The sequence below is a fragment of the Mauremys mutica genome, chromosome 4, assembly GCF_020497125.1.
Source record: "Mauremys mutica isolate MM-2020 ecotype Southern chromosome 4, ASM2049712v1, whole genome shotgun sequence".
Classification (NCBI taxonomy): domain Eukaryota; kingdom Metazoa; phylum Chordata; order Testudines; family Geoemydidae; genus Mauremys; species Mauremys mutica.
The window spans coordinates 150,712,896-150,735,066 of NC_059075.1; the positions used below are offsets into that span (position 1 = coordinate 150,712,896).

At 49.7% G+C, this 22,171-nt stretch overlaps 1 protein-coding gene across 4 annotated transcripts in view; it reads right to left on the bottom strand.

Annotated features, from left to right (window-relative positions):
• LOC123368287 (integrin alpha-M-like) overlaps positions 1–19,000 on the bottom strand; it is a 29,914-nt gene extending 10,914 nt beyond the window's left edge. For 2 of the 4 annotated variants that reach the window (XM_045012948.1, XM_045012949.1), the window contains exons 1-13: positions 18,902–19,000; positions 10,893–11,007; positions 10,691–10,794; positions 10,386–10,450; positions 9,556–9,670; positions 9,002–9,132; positions 8,584–8,729; positions 7,990–8,140; positions 6,173–6,308; positions 4,044–4,192; positions 2,452–2,592; positions 1,944–2,150; positions 1,679–1,809 (exon numbers count right to left, since the gene is read on the bottom strand). In XM_045012948.1, coding sequence (XP_044868883.1) covers positions 1,679–1,809; positions 1,944–2,150; positions 2,452–2,592; positions 4,044–4,192; positions 6,173–6,308; positions 7,990–8,140; positions 8,584–8,729; positions 9,002–9,132; positions 9,556–9,670; positions 10,386–10,450; positions 10,691–10,794; positions 10,893–11,007; positions 18,902–18,938 — 1,628 coding nt within the window. In that variant the 5' untranslated portion in view covers positions 18,939–19,000. Of the gene's footprint in view, positions 1–1,678; positions 1,810–1,943; positions 2,151–2,451; positions 2,593–4,043; positions 4,193–6,172; positions 6,309–7,989; positions 8,141–8,583; positions 8,851–9,001; positions 9,133–9,555; positions 9,671–10,200; positions 10,296–10,385; positions 10,451–10,690; positions 10,795–10,892; positions 11,008–18,901 lie in introns of those variants that run through there. The other 2 variants (XM_045012950.1, XM_045012951.1) reach the window with 2 other exon arrangements.
• Positions 19,001–22,171: the final 3,171 nt, after the last annotated feature.

A 22,171-nucleotide genomic window follows, 5' to 3' on the forward strand; every position in this document is an offset into this window, starting at 1 on the left:
AGTACAGGTGAGACAGACAGACACACACAATGTATTGCTACTGTGTGCAGCCTTGTCTACACTACAGATAACTGAGCTTAATGAAGCATGGCAGATTACTGGTTCTCATTCTCAAAATGTTGCCTCAAAGCCTCCCTGATTCGAATAGCCCCCATTGTGCCCCTCCAATAGCCATGGTATCTGGCTGCTCAAAATCAGCATCCAGGTGATCTGGCTCAGAACTCCACCCCAAGCAAGCTTTTCACCCGTAGTCCCACAGGCAGCTCTGACCATTGGAATGTTTTTCTCACTAAGATCTAACCTTCCCTAAAGGCAGCGCCAGCGCGCTTTTAATCTGCCAAAGGCACATTCCACATCTACTCAGTCTGTTATTGAAGCGCTCCTTGCTGCTGTCCAGGTGTCCCATTTAAGGCTCCATGAGCCATGGGAGTAAGGGATATGCTGGGTCTCCCAGGATCACCATGGGCATTTCAACATCCCCCACTGCAATCTTTTGGTCTGGAAAGAAAGTCTCTGCTTGCAGCTTTCTGTGCAGGCTGGTGCTCCTGAAGATGCACATGTCATGCACCTTCCCCGACCACCCCACGCTGATGTCAGCAAAACACCCACAAGTGCCTGCAGTAACAAAGAGAAGCGCCCCTTTCTGTTGATGTACTCGATTACAAGATGGTCTGGGGCCAAAATTGGAATATGTGTTCCATCTATCACCCTGCCGCAGTTAGGGAATCCCATTTCCACAAAGCCATTCACTATTTCATGTACATTTCCAAGAATCATGGTCCTTTGTAGCAGGATTCGATTGATGGCCCTACACACTTGAATTAATGCATCCCCTGCAATGGACTTCAAACTGATTCCCAACCAACTGGTAGCAGTCAAGGGTTGCCAGCTTCCACACTGCAATAGCCACACACTTCTCCACCGAGAGGGCAGCTCTCATTTTGGTATCTTTGCACTGCAGGGCTGGGGTGAGCTCTGTACACAGTTCCAGGAAGGTGGTTTTCTGCATCTGAAAGTTCTGCACCCACTGCTCGTCATCTCAGAGCTGCATAACAATGTGATCCCACCAATCGGTGCTTGCTCAAAAGCGACTGTCCACTGTGTTCAGCTGCTCCATGAATGCCAAAACTAATCTGGTGTTGTTTCTTTCCATGGCACACAGCAAGTCTGGCAACTCTGGTTCCTGTTCAGATTGGGAGCTGATGATATACTGCATGACCATCCACGATGTGTTCGTAACAGTGACCACAACAGTAGAGATCAGTGCAGGATCCATCTTTTCAGACAGAGATAGCAGGTGCACAGTAAACATTGAAAAATGCCACAAATGCAGTCAAAAACCCATGGAATGCTGGGATGGAAAGAACTGCATCATGGGACATTGATTCCACACCCATGATGCACTGCGATCCACTCCACCTTCCCACAACACCTAGCTGTGGAATGTGGTGAGTAACACACTGAGATAGGTACTCATAGTGCACTGCTCTCACTCTCAGTGCTACAGCACCAAGTGTGGGTGGGCTCTGCTGACACAAGGACCGTAGTGTGGACATGGAATAGCGATGAAATTATTGCACTTTTAGATCATTGGCATAACTTGTATCGAAAACACTCTCTAGTGTAGACAATCCTGAGATTGTCGTGCGGAGCAGCGCAACAACACAGCGTTACTTACCTCAGCAGCAGGACCTGCCCTTGTGCCCCCACCGTGATGTCCGGCAGCCCATCCCCCGTCAGATCTGTCCCGCCACTGACAACCTGGCCAAAGTAGTGCAGCCTGCTGGGAAACTGTGACCCCTGTATGCGCTGTAGGGCAGAGAGAGCAGTGAGGGATGCAGAAGGGGTGACTGTACTATATAATGGGCACTAGGGGGCTGTGGGGCCCCATGCTGTCCCTTCAGGGCTGTGTATTGACCCCTCCGTGCAGGAGCTGGGCTCACCTGTCTGTACTGGGGACTGAGGCCTCCCTTTTCCCCATGGAAGATGTACAAGGCCCCATGATTGTCGTTCTCCATGGGAGCCCCGATGGCGACGTCCGTCTGTCCGTCCCCGCTGATGTCCCCGATTTCAGACATGCTGGCCCCAAAGCGCCCAGACACTTCCCCCGTCTGCCCATGTAGCGTCTTGTTGCAGACCATCGTCGTCCCCTGCAGGCCCAATCCAAAAAGACACATGGGAAAGGATCAGCACTTGGTGTCATCAGAGAGTGATCCCTACCAAGCTCCTTTCCCTCTCTCTGCAGCACAGTGTGTGTCCCCGCTCCCGACTCTGGGGCACTGGGGCCAGAACTGACTGAGATGGAAGAGCGCCCCCTACTGAGCCTCTACCCTGCTTCCTGGAGCACCATGCCCACTACTGCAATACTAATTGTCACAGCATCACAGCAGTCCAGGCAAACAAGAACTCCCCGCCACCCATCTTCCCCATGGCTGCACCCCTCTTTCTTACCGGCAAGTTAATCGGGCAGATATAGACCCGTCCTCCATTCAGAGGTGTATGGTACATTGGGGCTCCGATTAGAATCAGGTCCATGTTCCCATCTCTGTCGAGGTCCACAGCACACAGTATACTCCCGAAATTTGAGCCAGTCTGAAGAGGAAGATAGCGCCCCCTTAATTTAGTCACCTTCTGCTTCTTCTCCCACTAGGACCCTTCTCACTCTCTGGGGATAAGGATTCAGTCCCAATGTCCACTTCATCTTTAGTCTCACCCTCCTTCAGTGCAGCAGGTAGGGCTATCTCGGTAAGTGTTCGTGAATAGACAGGCAGACAGATCTTGGCGGGCGGGGGATGCTGAATGCTAACTGTGGTGCAATTCTGTTCAGAGGTTGGGCTATCACAAGTCAGGTTCATCACTGACTGAGCCGCTGTTATAAGTTTTGGTTAGGTGGCATGTACAGGCAATTGGAGCTTGGAGAAATTCACTTTGTTAGTGTAGTGTGATCTTTTACAGACACTGTTAATATCACTAGTAATGTTATTTCCTTGCCTGAGTCTCTCTAGCCCAGATCCACAAAGGTATTTATGTGCTTAACCCCCTGGACTTTACTGCCTCTGTGATCTGCAAAACCTCTGACTGGCTGCTGCTGACCCCTGTAGGTGCCTAAACTGACTTGGTGCCTAAGTTTTTGTAGCAGAAGCTCCTTTGTTGCTGTCCCAAGGGCAGGGCATGTGCCTTACTCTAAGCATGCAGTTGCCCGGTGCCTATTTCCCCCCCTCCTCCAAATCCCTGCATGATCCACAAACTGGGGGATGATAGGTGCTGCTCCATCTAACTCCTCCTCCTCTGGTAGGTGTGGTCAGAGGAGAAGGAATTGAACAGACACCTGCTATTTCTCAGTTCAGTGCTCTAACCCCTGAGCTGTGGGATATTCTGATGTGGGCTCCCTCAGTCTCCCCTGTTAAAGTTGTTCCACTTTCGTTGAGTAACTAAGTATCAGTTGGGCCACAGAACATGTGCAAATCACAACCACCCTACAGCCGGAGAGAGGGGATCTACCTGGTCAAATTCTTCTTCCTCGTCAGACAAAGCAGGGATTTGAACCAGGGGTCACCCATGTCCTAGGTGAGGACTCTAAGCCCCAGGCTATATGGGAAACCTCTCTTGTCTCCTACAGATCGTTTGTGAATATCTCGGCAGCTCTGAGCATGCCTATTGGATGAGACCCAACATGTGGGGTAGGTGAAGAGTGCCTGTGTCTCTCTCTCCCCTCCCCCCATTCATTGATCGCTGGCAGAGGCAGATGCCTCCCTGCAGCATCACGATGCCTAAGTCCCTTGGTGGGTCTGGGCCTTATGAGTTCCATCTAGACTGTAAGTGAAGGTAACAGAGGTGGGATATTGGAGAGATGCTGAATGTCAGCTGTGGTGCAGTTCGCTAAACCAGTCAAGTTTATCCCCTGCCTGAGGCTCTCTGACCGAATCGTTCCTGAAGGTGAAGCCAAACACAAATATTACATGATGTCAAAAGTTTACAGGCTTCCTCCAGCCCTCTCCTTCTCTCACACCCACAATCCACATTACCTGTAATGCTCCCCATACCTGATCTCCCAACAGCTCTGGTCCAGGTGTCCATTCCCCACCCTTGGTATCTCGGCTGAACAGGACGACTTTGCCGGTGCCTTGGCATAGAGGGGCCCCGACCATGTAGATGCTCTGTCCTTTGGCTGTGATGACCTGAGATGAATAACCTCAAAGGAAAAGAGAGACATGGGGAGGTGACATGGGAAACAGCCATACAACACTGTGACGGGTTGGACCACCCCATCTGGGATGCCACCTGATGTACTGGGTTTTCACTGAGCCTTTCCTGCTCCACCAGCCTGGAGTCCCTCTCCCTGTTTCACTGAATTAGGCTCTCTGGTCTGGTGCAGCACACACACAGGTAGGGCCAGACCCAGCGGCAGACACAGACTGAAGTCAGCGCTATGTGAGAGGACTCACCTGGAACTCACGTGCACACCCTTTTGGGCAATAAACTCGAAACAATACTGTCTTACACTGTACAGAGAGATCTGCACAGCGCAAGCTCCTAAAAATTCACCCTCTCCCTCAATGTGGAGAGAGATGTGCACAGCTTCTTGCACTCCCAGGTATGAATTGTACAAACTGGGTTATACTATAAACAAGAAATAACTTTATTAACTACAAAAGGTAAATTGTAAGTGATTATAAGGGAAAGCAAACCGAACAAAGCAGGTTACCTTAATAAATAAAGAAAACCTGCAAACTCAGCATAACACACTAGACCAGAAGGATACAAATTAGCAGACTCTCACCCTGAGTGATAAACAGGCAGCACATTCTTAAGGCACAAGTTGCCTTGGCTTTCCCAGGTTTTCCTACTCAGTTTAAAAATCCCTCTAATGTGGGACCATCACTTCCCACGGCTCAGTCCTTGCCCCTCAGATATTTCCAGGTGTGTTGTTGTAGGGAGAGTGACGTCCCCCATGTTGTCATTGTCCCCTTTTTATATCTTCTTCCCACTCACTGGAAAGATCTTGTGCTGTGACCTGGGCCAAACAGTTCCCATTGTGTGCTGCTATCTCCGATAATTGGGGTGTCAGGGTGTCACAAACACTGCTACACAGAGATCCCTTCTCCAGAACTAAGATGCAGCCACCTCTGGGGTGAGGAGCCAGGGCTGTTTAAATAGGTAAGGGGAAATCTTTGGGCTTGTTTTTACCAAGGTAAGCATCATTCATGTCCCCAGAGGTTGTGAGTATGTTGTTAAAACTCAGCTTCCCACTGCTCCCATATAGGTATATCCCACCGGACCAGTCATTGGCTCCCACCATTCTGGATTCCCAGCATCTCCCTGTCCCACAGAATCATAGAAGATTAGGGTTGGAAGAGACCTCAGGAGGTCATCTAGTCCAACTCCCTGCTCAAAGCAGGACCAACACCAACTAAATCATCCCAGCCAGGGCTTTGTCAAGCCGGACCTTACAAACCTCTAAGGATGGGGATAGCATTGGCCTGCTAAACCCAAGGTTGTGAGTTCAATCCTTGAGGGGGCCATTTAGGGAACTGGGGTAAAAATATTTCTGGGGATTGGTCCTGCTTTGAACAGGGGATTGGATTAGATAACCTCCTGAGATCCATTCCAACCCTGATATTCTCTGATTCTATGGTGGAGATTCCACCACCTCCCTAGGTAACCCATTCCAGTGCTTCCCCACCCTTCTAGTGAAATAGTGTTTCCTAATATCCAACCTAAACCTCCTCCACTGCAACTTGAGACCATTGCTCCTTGTTCTGTCATCTGCCACCATGGAGAACAGCTGAGCTCCATCCTCTTTGGAACCCCCCTTCAGGTAGTTGAAGGCTTCTATAAAATTCCCCCTCACTAAGTCTCTTCTGCAGAGTAAATAAACCCAGTTCCCTCAGCCTCTCCTCATAAGTCATTTGCCCCAGGCCCCTAATCATTTTTGTTGCCCTCCTCTGGACTCTTTCCAATTTACCCACATCCTTTCTGTAGTGGGGCCCCCAAAACTGGATGCAATACTCCAGATGTGGCCTCACCAGTGCCGAATAGAGGGGAATAATCACTTCCCTCGATGTGCTGCCAGTGCTCCTACTAATGCAGCCCAATGTGCCGGCCATCTCGACCTTGAAAACCCATTTCTAGAGCCCCAGGGCCACTGCGGCCCCTGCCCCAGCTCTGTTACCTTCCAAGATGATGATCTTGTCCTGCAGCTGGGTCTCGATGCACTCGAGGGTGTTGAAATTGTCCACCCCGAAGATATACTTCCTGGTGGGCTTAGAGGCGATCTCCTGGAGCTCGTGTTGACCTCCCTTGCCGACCTTCACGGAGCAGAGGGAGGTACAATGCAGACAAGGGCATCAGCATCAATCACAGCCAAGAGCCCATGGCACATACCCACCCATCCTGAGCCCTGCTGGGCCCACTAGGCACGGCTCAGCCAGCACCCTGGGCCGCTTCAGTGAGTGGGGGGATGGGGCTCTGAAACATCTTGGCACAAGTGTCACTGTGTTTTGAGGATACAGGCCCACAAGCCTGAAGTTTTGGAACCTGCCTCATTTCAGCTCCAAGTTGTGTCAGTTGCATCAGTGGCGGGGCACAGAGAGCATCTTGCCATGGGGACTGTCGGTGCTGTGGGGCCCTGCATGACTCAATCTCCAGGGCGTAGTGAGGGGTGAGTGCAGGCAATGACTCCGGGGGACGTCTCAGGGCAATGGGTGAGGGGCTCGGACCACTGCGCTAGGCTGGGTGGGTTGCGTGCCATCGGTTCAGTGGTGGAGTCAGGCACCTCCCGGTTGCTGGGCACAACATAAGCTGCAGACAAAGGTTGAACAAGATCCAATGGCTGGAAGCTAAATTTACATCCATTCAGATTGGAAAGAAGATGTCTGGTTTAATCATGAGGGGAATTAACCACTGGAGCAGCTCACCATGGGCCGCGGTGGATTCTCCATCCCTGGCAATTTTTATCTCAGGACTGGCTGGTTTTCTAGGAGATCTGCTGTGGTTCCAGCAGGGATTATTGGGGTCAGTTCTCTGGCCCGTGCTACACGGGAGCTCAGACTAGATCATCGCAAAAGTCCCTTCTGGCCTGGGACTCTATGACTCTAAACCCAACTTTGTTGATGAAAGGCAGTTTACGTTGACCTACCTCTGTAAGCGGCTACACTAAAATGTAGCTCCCACCCATGTAACTTTCCCACTGCACCGACTTCATAACTCCACTTCCGCAAGAGGCGTTGCTTTTAGTCAATGTAGTTAGGTTGATGCAGTGTCCATATAGGCACTGGATGGCTTACATAGCCTGAGACTCTGGCTGTTGGCCCCAGGTGGTGGGGCTTCAGCCTCACAATGCCTGACATTGACAATTAAATTAGTACAAGGTCTCCTGGTGAGGACGTGCACCGCTGACAGGAGAGTAATGTGGACGTGAAAAACCGATTTAAATACTGCAGTGGCTGTGTGATGATGTAAGTTAATTTGACTTAAGTGTATCATGCAAACTTGCCCTTTGTCTTGCTGCTGGTGCCCATTTCAATCTCTTTGGCTCAGCAGTTTAACAGAGATAAATGTCAAGTGACTGAGATCAGTTTGGGAAAGATCAGAGCTGTTGTTTGAGCCCCATGGGGGTGCAAAAAAGACTTTATAAGAACCGGGTGACTTTGCTGTTTAACTAGGGGACTGTATCTCAGAAACTCTTGTTCCAATGATCCCAAATTCAGACCACTCATCTTAACCTGCATCCCATGAGGCAAACCAAATTTAGGACAATCTGTTTCAGCACATGGACTGTAGGGCAGTCAGAAATCCCAACCTTTTACTAGTAAGTGCTGCTCAACCTGAACCACAGAGGAGCTCCAGCTCTCCTATAATGTCACGTGTTGGCCCAGTTACAACCCAGGGTCAGTTCTTCTCCCTTATGTGATGGGAACCCCCTCCCCATCCCCTGTCCTTGGACATGGGCTCAGATCCACACTAGTTCTCCGCACAGCCGCGGCTCACCCCGATGGCATAGCGGATGATTCCAGCTCGCTCAGCCTCAGGTATGACGTCTGAATAAGAAAGTGGGCCATTTTTCTGCCCATCTGTGATCACCATGAGAATCTTGGTGGCTTCATCCCGAGCGCCTCTCCCAGAGGTGAACAGCTCCCGCCTGGAAAAGGGGGGTGGGGAATACATGGGACGTTTATTGATACATAATAACACCTAGTGATCACCCACTGCTTTGGCATTGCAGATCACAGAGTCCTTGACAAAGGAGGCCACTGTCATTTCCTCCATTTTACCAATGGGGAAACTGAGGCACACTGCGGCGCTGTGAATTGCTCAGAAGCTCAGAGCTGGCAATAGACCCCTGGAGTCCTTGCTCCCAGCATCTCCCTCCTTGCTCTAACCTACTAGTGCCCACTCCCCTCCCAGAGTCAGGCACAGAGCCCAGGAGTCCTGATGCCCAGCCCGCTGCTCTAACCACTAGTCCCCACTCCCCTCCCACAGCTGGGGATAGAACCCAGGGGTCCTGAGTCCCTGTCCCTTAGCTCCCATGTCTTTAAAGCCCATTCCCTGTGGAGTCAGGACGGGGAGGAGGGAAACACCTACACCACTTTCCGGATGGCGGTGGCCGTGTGCGTCATTCCCCAAAGCTGTATGACCGATCTGACAAGGTCATCAGGGTCGCGACTTCTCCTGTACTGTGAGAAGTCGAAGTGCTCTGTAAATTTATCCGAGTACTGCATGAGGGCGAACTGCAGGAGACGGGAGAAGAGAGAAAAACAACCCCAGGGGTGGAGGGTAAGAAAAGCAGGAATCAGACTCAGTTAATGGCTGGAGCAGGTGACCAGGATGTAGCTGGTTCTGCAGGAATTGTTTCCTGGTTTTGGATGCAAAATCCATTGCTGCTCCCTGCAGCACAGCGCCCCCTAGTGCTGCACTGAGGCATTGTGGTCAGCAGGGACTGGGAGTTTGCCCTCTGGCAGTACTCAGGGTACGTAATCAGGGTTCAGCCTCTGTCTGTTACCTGCGTGTCGGTGCTGCGAAAACGCTTCATGATCTCAGAGACAAACATCTTCATCTTTTCAAAGTCCACAGGTGCGATGCTGCCCGAGCCGTCGATGAGAAGCGCTATGTCCGTGACATGTTTGGGACACTCTGAGAGAGACAGGAAAGAAATACGTCCTGACGCAACTCCACAAACGTGGGAAACCCATCAGAGAGAGCTAGACCAGACCAATGGGCGCATCTAACCTGATATCCCTCACCCCCCGTCAGCCACTCCAATCAGACGACTTGGCCCCCTTGTCTCAATATCATCCTGTCCCTGCCATGGAGGGGTTCTGAGAGTAGAGCATGACATGCACTGGGATGAAAAAAATACACCCCACCCACCTCCCAGCGCTGGGACAGAACCCAGGAGTCCTGACTCCAAGCTCCTATTGACATCCTGAATCAAACCAATGAGCCCACCTAGCCTGGTATCCCACCCCCTGTCAGACCCTGTGCCCCTCCACCTCCCCATGGCCTGTGACCACAGGGTGTAAGTGGCCCCACACACACCACTGTGTCACCCCTCACCTGGCCGGGTGTCCCGGTTGTGTTGGAGTTGCAAGAAGCTCTGCTGCAGAGGGTAGCAGTTGTGACTGACGTACTTGTTCTCCCCACAGGCCTGTTCCACCGTGGGGCCGCACACCTGTGGCACATGAAGTCATGAGGTCAGTAGGTGCCCCTCTGAACAGAGCTCTGAGGGTGGGGGATAGAGCCTGGAGCCTGATCCCTCCCCCCCATGGATATGCAGGGAAGGGCCCTGCCAGGGCAGGAACACCCTTGAGGCAGACAGGACCTCAGGCCCGAGGTCCCAGCACCTAACTCCGAGAGGAGACAGGGGAGACACACGGGGGCATCATCTGCTTACCGCACTCCCTGCTATAGCAGTGTCCAGTCACTGTTGCCATGGCAATGTCACCCGCTTGCCATGCTCCCTGCAATGTCCATGCACAGTCACTGTCACCATGGTGACAAGCCAGTTACAACGCTTTCTGCTACATCAGCACACAGTCACTGTCACCATAGCAACATCAGCCAGGTGCCTCCATCCCTCACAACATCATCTCACAGGGTCACTGTTGCCAAAGCAAGGATACCTGGCTACCACCATTTCCCACTGCATCCTTTTGCCGCCCCTCCAGCTACAGGAGTTACCAACAGCCCTCGCACAGTTACCGTGTAGTCCTGGGGATGTCACCCAATTGTCACCTCTGCACCATTGCTCCAGCCACACTGACAAGGCCCAGTTACTACCATCCATGTGTAGTGGGGCTTGGGGACGGAACTGTCCCCTGGAATGATGAGGGAGAAAACACCAGATCCCAGTCCCAGCACCCACCTCCCCTGGGTGTCTTACCTACCTGTAACTGGGAACCTTGGGCAGCTGGAGACAGACTGAGGGACATGTCCATGGCATCTGGGGACCCTGACAGGGGAGAGATGTAGACCAGGCTGTTCCTGAGCGGAGGATATAACCAAGAATTCCTGACTCCCAGCTCTAACACTAGACCCCCCCCCCACAGCTGGGGATAGAACCCAGGTGTCCTGTCTCCCAGCCCCTCCCAATGCTCTAAGCCCCCTTCCCTCTCAGAGCTGGTGACAGAACCCAAGAGTTCTGGCTCCCACCCCAATCCTATTGCTGCCCCATAGCACAGGGTGCCCCTACTCTGGGTGGGGATCTCCTGGCAGTGTCCAGAGCCCGGGTCGCACTTGTAGACTTTGCCGGTTTCATTCACGTTTCCTGTCTGCAGCGGGGCACCGATGATCAGCCTGTGGGGAAAAAGTATGGGGGGCTCAGGGGATGCCCCACACACCCAGGGGACAAGCATTGGGCATAAGTCATGTGGGGTCCCATGTTTGGCCCTTACCCCCCATCACTGGCACTCCCGAACTGCAACATGCTCTGCCCAAACCCTGCTGCTGCCTCCTGGAAGGTGATGGGTCCCTCCACGTCCACACTGAATCCACGGCTTGGTGCCAGCACTGCAGGGGTTAAACAGTCACCAGTTAGAGCTGCCTGAGGAAGATAGGGTGACCAGACAGCAAGTGTGAAAAATCAGGACAGGGAGTGGGGGGTAATAGGATCCTATATATGAAAAAGACCCAAAAATCGGGACTGTCTCTATAAAATCGGGACATCTGGTCACCCTAGATAAAGACCAGGCCAGTGGCTGGGGCTTTCTGGCTATGGGACTGAATTCCAGCCTGCAACTCTAACCCACCAAAGCCCACTCCTCTCCCAAAGCCAGGGATAGGACCCAGGCGTCCTGCCTCCCAGCTCCTCACCACCGGCTCCCAGCTCTCTAGCCCTCAAAGGCTACTTTATATAAATCACTCCCTGCATTCATTTGCATGGCGCCAGAGACTTTCATTTAAATATAAATATCATGAGTAGAACACTACCAAATTCAAAGTCCATTTTGGTCAATTTCACAGTCACAGGCATTTGAAAATCGTAAATTTCATGATTTCAGCTCTTTAAATCAGAAATTTCACAGTGTTGTAATTGTAGGGGTCCTCACGCAAAAAAGAGTTGTGGGGGTGGTCAAAAGGTTGCGGGGGGACTGTGGCACTGCTACCCTTACTCCTGTGCTGCTGCTGGCAGTGGCACTGCCTTCAGAGGTGGGCGCCTGGCCAACAGCTGTTCCTATCTGGCCACCCAGCTCTGAAGGCAGCACAGAAGTAATGTGACCCCCCTAAAATAACGCTGTGACTTCCCTGCAACACCCTTTTGGGTCAGGACCCCCAGTTTGAGAAATGCTGGTCTCCTCCATGAAATTTGTATAGGATTAGGTAAGAGCACATAAAAGACCAGATTTCACAGTCTGGGACATGTTTTTCATGACTGTGAATTTGGCAGGGCCCTAATCATGAGTGGATTTAGCGCTGGTGAAGGAAGTCCTAGATTTATCTCCATCCGCTTTCCTGATGCTGATCCAGAGCGGATGCACTTCCTGTAGGGGCACAAGGGACAAATCAGTCTTCATAAATTGATAGACTCTATGGCCATGTAGCCAGTGATTTTAGTTATTATTCATTTATTGTGTGACATTATGATTATGTTATATCATATATATTCATTGTATGTTAACTAGAGTTAATCTGTAGGATTATAAAAGTACAAGATAATTCCTCTAAATACTGAACCAAATACTAGAGATGACTAAAACAAGCTGGAATGCAAGAACCCACCGGTTAAAGCCTGCAAGATTTTAGCTTAGCTATTTTAGGCTTGGAGACAAGAAATGATGACATAAGCGACTGAAAAATAACCCGATGCCCTAAGACTATGGGAAAAGAAGTACCAAGTGACAATATTGTGCAAATAGATCATAAAAATACCATAAAGGCGCATCTGTCTCAGACATGTGTCTTAACCATGGGATACAGCCTGCGCATCAATGCTAATGAGAATAAAGGAAACTTACCCAGCCTATAGAAAATTGGGGACCATTAAGTTTTCAGGAGAGACAGACCAATAGGGGAAAAGAGGGTGGACACTTTTATGGACACACACAGAATGTAGGTATAGACAGAATCACATTATAAAAAGGGGATGCCCAGAATGGGAAAACCGAGCTCCCTCTGGGAGACTCCAGCAGGAACCATCCCTCTACTGATGATCGAGCCATGAGAGACCCATCAGACCCTAACACTTGTGATAGACCCAGGCCAGTTGGGTACAGCAGAATAGCAGAAGGCAGATATACTGGCCACTGGATTAACAGTTTTCTGTTCCCTGACTGACCAGAGCGGGGGCTGCTCCAGGTTAATGAGAACACCTGACTCTAATTAACCTGCAAAGAGTCAGATGAGGCCATCAAGCTACTGTGATCACCTGAATCTAATTAAGACCCCACTGATACTATAAAAAGGGCTCACTCCACTCTGGCAGTGAAAGGTTGGCTGCCAACAGCTGCTACCATTAGGGTCCCTGGGCCGGAACCCAGAGTAGAGGATGGGCTTGGGTTCCCCCCAACCCACCACTATAGGAACATCTTCTGGGAGGGAAAGTCAGGCCCCTGACAGGAGGCTAAACTGTTCTGAAATAAGCCCCCAGGGACAACAGACTGTGGGAGTTCTCTCACCAACCTCCAAGCTGGCCTATGATGAAAAGGGCTCAGTAGACTGTAACCCTAGCCCTAGAGAGAGAAGGGCTACGTGGAGGGTCACAGTGAGCCACTGAGGCTAGCATAAACCACCTGGAAGTGCAGGACCCATGGGGCAAGGTCAGAGCTCTGCCACACACTATTGTCAAGTATGTGAGTATGACTATATTTTTAAATTGTGCATAGGTCTGTATAGAATTTCTATATGATCGGGTAATCATAACTAACTTTAATAAAACTTATAAAATAGACTAGACCTTGTCCTGGTGAATTATAGATGGTCATTACCTTTGGTCTCTATGTGTTCCTAGAGACTCTCAGTTTGAAGCAAGTAACAGAGGTGACTTTCACTTTGTTAAGCTTGAAACTGTAGCCGCCAGAGCCGAACCCACAGTGGCGTCACACCACATTACAAAATGTACTTTAAATAAAATAAAAGTTTACATCCAGAAGGGACCATTGTGACCATCTAGTCTGACCTCCTGAATAACACAAGCCAGAGAACTTCCCCTGCATTTATTCCTGATTGAACCAGAGCAGATCTTCCAGAAAAATGTCCAGTCTTGATTTAAAATGTCCAGTGATGAAGAGACAAAGAGTCCTGTGGCACCTTATAGACTAACGGACGTACTGGAGCATGAGCTTGCGTGGGTGAATACTCGCTTCATCAGATGCACATAGTGGAAATTTCCAGAGGCAGGTATAAATATGCAGGCAAGAATCAGTCTAGAGATAACAAGGTTAGTTCAGTCAGGGAGGATGGGGCCCTCTTCTAGCAGTTGAGATGTGAACACCAAGGGAGGAGAAACTGCTTTTGTAGTTGGCAAGCCAGTCACAGTCTTTGTTTAATCCTGAGCTGATGGTGTCAAATTTGGAAATGAACTGAAGCTCAGCAGTTTCTCTTTCAAGTCTGGTCCTGAAGTTTTTTTTGCTGCAGGATGGCTACCTTTAAATCTGCTATTGTGTGTCCAGGGAGGTGGAAGTGTTCTCCTACAGGTTTTTGTATATTGCCATTCCTCATATCTGACTTGTTTCACCGGCATCAGTGGTAATGTGCAGAACGCGATGGCGGCAGAAGACCTTCTCCCACAGACATAGCTACCGCCACTCATTGAGATTGTTTAATTATGTTGACCGGAGAGCTGTCCTCCATCAGCATAGAGCAGCTAAACAAGTGATCTTACATTGGCACAGCTGCATCGATACAGCTGTGCTGCTGTAAGATCGCTATTGTAGACGTGGCCTTAGTTTGTCTAGTGTCAACTTTCAGCCATTCCATCATGTTAGACTGTTAGACCTTTATCTACTAAATTAAATATTTGTCCTCCTCATAGCTACTCAGATTGGGATTAAGTCAGACCTTAGCCTTCCCTTAACTAGACTGAGCTCCTTGAGTCTATCACTGAGGCAGGTTTTCCAGTCCTTGCGTTAGTCTCATGGCACTTCTCTGACCCCTCTCCAATTTATCAACATCCTTTGTGAATTGTGGGCACCAGAACTGGACTCACTATTGCAGCAGGGGTCGCACCAGGGCCAAATACAGAGGTAAAATAACCGCTCTGCTCCTACTCGAGGGTCCCCTATTCATGCATACAGAGATCGCAATAGCCCTTTTGGTCACAGCATCACATTGGTAAGTTTGTATCGCAGGAGCCAGAGCTGAGACCTTCCAAACTCATGTCACACACAAAACACCAAACACACAGGGTGTGTACACTGAACCCCAAACACACAGGGTAGCTACTATGCAAAGCTCTCCCCCATGGGACTGGCTGGGAGAAGTGGGTGAGTGGGGAAACCCCTCCCCGACTGGCTGTCCTTCCCCACATCCCCCTCCTCCCGGAGAAAGGCAGCCAATCAGGGCTCCTGCAGGAGGCAAGCAAGGCCAAGAGTAATTGTGGGAGAGAAGTAGGGAGTGTAATAATCTCTCAGGGTGGCTCTGCTCTCCTCCCCCTTCCCCCTGCCTGCTCCATCCCTGCAAACCTGGACCTGGGAAGCAGAGTCCCCTGCTTGGAGCTCCCCCCTTTAGGCTGGGAGGCAGTAAAGACTCTCCAGATTTGCAGGAGGAGCAAATGTAGGGCAAGGTGGGGTGCAGAATTGTGGGGCTGGCTGGACAAAAGGGGGTGCTGGGAGAGTGGGGGCAGGCACCCCCAGTTTCCCCTTCTTAGGTCTCCTCTCCCAGTGTGCCTCAAAGCCCCAAGTCTGTCATCCTTAATCTCAGCCACCACAAAGTCTGCCCTCCCCCATGCCCTGCGAGGGCCCAGCCTCACAGACAGAGCAGACGTGACCAGGGGCAGCCCTAGGAATTTGGCCGCCCCAAGCACGGTGGCATGCTGCAGGGGGCGCGCTGCCGGTCGCCGGTCCCGCGGCTCCGGGGGACCTCTTGCAGACGTGTCAAAACATGCTCCTCACCTGTATATGCAAATAGAGCCACACCAACTTTAGACCATGCCCTGAACTGGTCATTGCTTATAAACATAGACTCTTTTACTGTGTTTAGGCTGGCACCGGGGGCCTGTTTCACACATTTTAACAATTTCTCTCTCTCACACCCCTCTCAGAGCTGGGGATAGAGCCCAGAAGTCCTGACTCCCAGCTCATTCAAGCTTCCCTTTTTTCTAGTCCTTGGGGGCCATTTTACGTGAATCACACCACGCATTCATTTGCATGGCAGCAGAAACTCCCACGTGAAGACTAACTATCAGGAACGGATTTACACTGGTGAATGAAGCCCTTGATTTATTTCTTGCTGACCCGGATTCATAGGGGGCGGCGGGGACTTTCTGTAGGGTAGCAGGGGCAGATCAGCCTTCATAGAATTACAGACCATAACACCAGAAGGAACCGCTTTGAGTAGCTGGTCTGAATTCCTATGTAACACAAGCCAGAGAGCTTCTCTGAATTAATGCCTGTTTGACCCACACTGGAACATTTAGAAAAAGATCCAGTCTTGATTTAAAATTTCCAGTGACAGGGTGATAGACCCTCAGCAGGGGCCTTTTTACGGGATGAGGGAGCAGGCAGATACTGGACACCATGTTGCTATATAATACTTTAAATACTTTTTATGGTTTACAAAATGGATCTTATTTACGTTACATTTATACCCCAAACATACTATACCAGAGCTCAGTAGTTAGACATTTTGATGGTTAGTTGGGGTTTAGTTTAGTTACAAGGTGCGGGAGTTCACAAGTACCACACCAGATATAAACAGGGCTTTGGATTATGGAAAGACGATACATTGTAAATGTGTGAAGTTTTTATTTATAATTTACTTTGTGATGTTATTAGTTTTTTGTTTTTGTTATTTTGGGCCTTTACCCTTTGTTTTAAAGAGACAACTTTGGACAGGCTGCCATGAGCCAAGGCCCGCCATTTTTTAAATTCTTATACATTTTTATAGCAGTTCCACTGGTGTTCTTTCCTTATCTATAGATTATTCATTTTTTCCAAGGACATAACAAAGTTGTTTGGTACAAAAAGGTTTTGACCACTCGACCTTTAAGTTCTTGCTTTGGTTGCTAAAATGCAGGTCATGGACTCAGATTTCAAACACACAACAGCCACACTAGACTTCATGGCCTATAACATATTACATAGATACATAGATTTTTTATATCCCAATATTCCCCCTTTTGGTACATTATTAATACCATTAATTATTATATTACCTTATAATTTTGCAAGCAATTAAATTTTCTATATTTGCCTTAGAACTTTTTTTTGCTTTTTTATTTGGCAGTATGACCATAACATAATAAAGGTTAATAAAAATTTTAATACAAATGGTGTAACCATAGGGTGTAACATTACATTTGGAAAAGCTGTAAAGCTTGGAAGACCATTTTTAAAAAAACATTGTACCAATGGTGGACTGTTAGTTTTTGAGGTGTTTTTTTTTAAACTTTTAATATTTGACCATTTTGGACCGGAATTATTTTTTTTAAATTGAGCAGATTTAGATATAATTCACTTTGTGATTTCATTAATCTTGTGTGTCTGTTTTCTTTGGCCTTCACCCTCTGTTCCAAAGAGATAGCCCTGGGCAGGATGCCATGATCCAAGATGCACCATTTCCGCCAATTCTTATACTTTTTTTAAACAGTCCTGTTGGGGTAATTTCCTTATCTGCTGATTCTTCATTTTGTACAAATAAATTTTGACCGCTTGACCTGTAAGTTTTTGCATTGGTTGCCAAAATGCAGGTCTCGCATTCAGGTTTCAAACACACAACAGCCACACTAGGCGCCATAGCATATATCATATTACATATTATATGCCAACAAGGGAGTCCACCATGACCCTAGGTAAATTGTTGCAGTCACTAATTACTCTGGGTGTTAAAAATGTTTCACCTTATTTCCTTTCTAAATTTGTCTAACTTCAACTTTCAAGGCATTGGATTGTGTTGGACCTTTGTCTGCTAGACTGAAGAGTCCATCATCAAACATTTGTTCCCCAGGAAGGTATTTATAGACTGAGATAAGCACTCCTTAGTCTTCACGTCGTTAATCTAAATAGTGATAGACTGAGCTCCTTGAGCCTATCAGGGAGGTTTTCTAATGTTTCGATCATTCTCATGGCTGTTCTCTGAATCCTCTCAAATTTATCAACATCCTTCTTGACTCTGGGCTCCAGAACTGGCCACAGGAGTCCAGCAGTGGTTACACCAGGACCAAATACAGAGGTAAAATAACCTCTCTGCTCCTACCCAAGATTCCCCTGCTTATGACTCCAAAGATTGGCCACAGCATTGCACCAGGAGCAACTTGGCCCAGGCAGTTCTTGGTCTCTCTGCCGAGGCTATCAAATTAGTGCAGGGTGGCCTGGTAAGCTTCTGTTGTGGGAGCCACGGCTGAGAGCCACCAAACTCATGTCACACAAGAAACACCAAACAGCCAATCAGTGGCAAAAGTGAATCCCTAATGCACAGGGTAGTCAACTCCCCTAATGCAGAGATCTCCTCCCTTTTGCCCTCGTCTTCCCTGCAAGCCCAGGCCTGGGAGGGAGAATCCCCTTGGACCTGCCCCCTCCAGGCTGGGGAGGTAGTAAAGACCCTCCAGAGCTATAGGAGGAGAAGATATGGGGCAAAGTGGGGCTGGGTGGGTGGGGCCTGGGGGCAAAGGAGCTGAGGGTGGGAGAAGAGCTGAGGTGGCCTCCCCCATTCCTCCCTTCATTCCCTTTTCAAGCCCCATCTCCCAGTCTGTCCCCTCTTCTCAGCCCATCCTCCTCATCTTCAGACACCCCAAAGTCTGCCCCCCTCCATTCCCTGATGGGTCCAGGCCTCACAGACAAAAGAGACGTGACATTGAAGCATGGGGAAGCGGCTATGGTTTTACACAAGGATTGAGCAGTTGCAAACACTGCATCCACTTCACACCTGATGGACTCTCCTCACCCCCCCATCCTAGTGAGCACACATGCCCCACAGAGAAGGGGAGTCGCACCTGTGACCCACTCCCATCCCAGAGAGTCTGGAGGGAACAGAACACAGAGGGAACTGAACCCAGGAGTCCTGATTACCAGCCCTCCCTGCCACAAGACACTAGAGTCCCATTCCCCCCAAGAGCTGAGGAGAGAACCCACAAGTCCTGATGCACAGGCCCCATGCTGTAACCCACTGACCCCACTCGTCTCCCAGAGCCAGCCAAGGAAAGGACCCCAGAGTCCTGAGCATCCAGCTTCTCCCATTCCCCTGCCAGAGCACTGCTGGGCACCCATGTGGAGGAGTCCAGCTATTCCCAGTCCCTGTGGCTGGCACTTACCTGTGCAGAGGTAGAGGAGCAGAGGCAGGGGGTCCATCCTGTGCTCAGTGAGGGGTGAGTGTGGAGTGGGGATGCTCTTGTAGGATGTGTGAGGTTCAAGGGCACTGCCTAGAGAGGAAGCAGCAGAGCTCAGAGGAAAGAGAAGTGATACCTGAAAAGAGAGAAACACTGCCAGGGGCGGAGCGGGGACTCAGGGTGTTATAGGGCGGGAACAGAATGGCGAAGACGTAAGGAAAAAGTCAACTACACTGAAACACGCAACTGGTCAGACACACACACAATGCTGTATGGAGACAGATGAAAAGCAAACAAATAAATTGACCAAACGCACACACTCTGAACTGCCCCATCCCCCTCCCACTCCATGCTAGTGGTCAGCTAGTCATTTTCCACCCTCCCCTACCCACCTATCTTTTGTAAATTCAAACACCCCTCTAGTTTCAAATCTTGGGAAAAATACTGTGCACACACTGATCCTGAAACAAACACACACACAACCAGACAGACAACTGGACATAGACACAGACACACACAGCTACACTGAGACAGACAACAGATATACAATTAGAAACACAAATGCAGTGAGACATGTACACAGCTAAACAGACACTCTCACGAACTCAGGGCTATCCTTGGCCACACGCAGAATATGCAGCTGCATAGGGCAGAGCACCTGAAAATTTGGGGCACCCCTGGCTCTTAATATCCACCCATCCGCCTTCTCCTGGGACTGTTTTATGGCCGCTGCAGCCTGGTGAGTCTTCCTCTGGATGGGATCTAGGCCTTGTCTACACTAGGAAGTTGTAGTGCATTAAATCATCCCCGGGTGCCATAATTCCTGAGGTGTCCACACTGGCAAGGCATATAGAGCACCTGGACCCCCCGGCCGGAGCGCCCCTCGTAATCCACCTCCATGAGAGGCATAGAGCTTGCTGCACCCAGGCTGAAGCACTCTGGTGCCAGTGTGGACACCCTGGTCTATTACTGCGCTCTGATCGACCTCCAGGACGTGTCCCACAATGCCTGTTCTAGCCACTCTGGTCGTCACTTTGAACTCTATTGCCCTGCCCTCAGGTGACCAACTGTCAGACTCACTGTGATGGGTTTGGTCACAGCGATCCCCTTGGGACTGTCACCTGATGTGCTGAAATTACCTCTGAGCCCATTTCTCCTGGCAGCTTGGGATTTCCAGAACCCTGCCTTGTTGAGCCAGACACGCTAGCCTGCTCAACACAGACCCAGGGTCTGGGTCACACCCCCAAAGCTGTAGACTTCACTGAAAACAGCTCAGCAGATTACTTGTCTCCAGCACCTAGATACCCAGCTCCAAATGGGATCCAAACCCCAAATAAAACTGTTTTACTCTATATTTGTAAGCAGAGTCAGGATGAGCTCTACCCTGACATTTGGTGGTGAATTATGGCGAGTGTGGAAAAGAATTTCAGGGGCTGATCGTGTTTGCATAGGCACACCCACCCCACCTAGCGTAGCCCACGGCAGCCTGGGATGGTTGCTTTGGCAGCTGTGGGATCCCCAGTTTCTTTGTTGTTGGGGTGGGAGGAGTGGAGTGTTGTCACCCTGATTGTGTGGATGAGGAACTGTGAAACTGCTTTGTGACAGGGAGTCTCACCATCAATTGAGTGGCACTCGCTAGACAAGGGAGTGGGCTCCTTATGTGAGCCAGAAGCATCAATTGCATCTCCTTCTCTCTCCACTCTTGAATATCAGAGCTGATTTTTGATTCCCTTAAGAATCTAAGATACAGGTTCCTGAGCTGAACTCACTAAGAGCTGAAATCACTAAAGAGCTGTGCTAACTAGTGGGGGGGAGCCTGAAGCTATATTGTGGAGTAGAGCAGCTGGTGGAGCGGAGCAGTTTGTGGGACAGTTAGAGTGCCCACGGAGCGAGCGGAGCTGAGCAGTTTGCGGGGACGGCTGGAGCGGATCACAGGACGGCTGGTGGAGCAGAGCAGCTGGCAGAGCGGAGCTGAGCAGTTCATGGGGAAGGCAGAAGCAGAATCCCACGGAGAGGCAGGGCAGTCAGCCCCGGACCACGTAAGGTGCCCCTTTCTACCCAGGCTGGCGGGGGGAAAACCCCTGCAGATACACTCTTGAACTCTGGGGCTGCACTGACCCGGGACAGAGACTTTTGGATTGCGGGACTTTTGGGACTGTGGGTGATCTTTGGGTTGCTGGACTCTAGGGACATTTGGGGTATTGGACTTTGGAATCTTGGGGTGATTTTGGGGTTGCTGGACTCAAGAGCCCAGGGAAGAGGACACGGCCCAATTTCCTGGGGTGGGTCTCTGCTCATGGTTTGGTCTATGAACTCTAGTTGTGGTGTTTTCCCAATTTAATGCTTGTTGTTTATCTCATGTTATTAAACATTTTCTGCTACACCGAGACTCTGTGCTTGTGAGAGGGGAAGTATTGCCTCTTCGAGGTGCCCAGGGGTGTGTGTAAGATTTTCCCAGGTCACTGGGTGGGGTCTCGAGCTGGTTTGCATTACGTTGTAGGGAAGGGACCCCTATGTATTGAACCCGGCCCTTGCTGCTATCAATTTGGCCTGGCAGAAGGGTTACAGTATAAAGCTTATACAGGGTAAATGCGTTAATTGTCCGCCCTCTATTACACTGATAGAGAGATATGCACAGCTGTTTGCTCCCCCAGGTATTAATCACTTACTCTCAGTTTATTAATAAACAAAAGTGATTTTATTAAGTATAAAAAGTAGGATTTAAGTGGTTTCAAGTAATAACAGACAGAACAAAGTAAGTCACAAAGCAAAATAAAGCAAAAACACCCAAGTCTAAGCCTAATACACTAAGAAACTGATTACAGGTAATATCTCACCCTCAAAGATGTTCCAATAAGCTTCTTTCACAGACTAGACTCCTCCCTAGTCTGGGCCCAATCCTTTCCCCTGGTACAGACCCTGTTAGTTCCAGCAGACATCTCAGGTGGTAAACAGGAGTTTCCTCATGACTGGAAGCCCCCTTTGTCCTGCTCCACCCCCTTTTATATCTTTGGAACAAGGCAGGAACCTTTTGTCTGTGCTTGTCCCCACCCCTGCCTCATCCATGGAAAAGTACAAGGACTAAGATGGATTCCAGTATCATGTGATATGGTCACATGTCTCTGAGACCTCTAGTGTCCATTCCTCCTGGGTTGGCCCCAAGGTACACAGGAAGGCTTGCAGGTAAATAAACCATTTACCATCAATTCTCCTAGTCAATGGGAGCCATCAAGTTCCTCATGCCCCATTGATGGC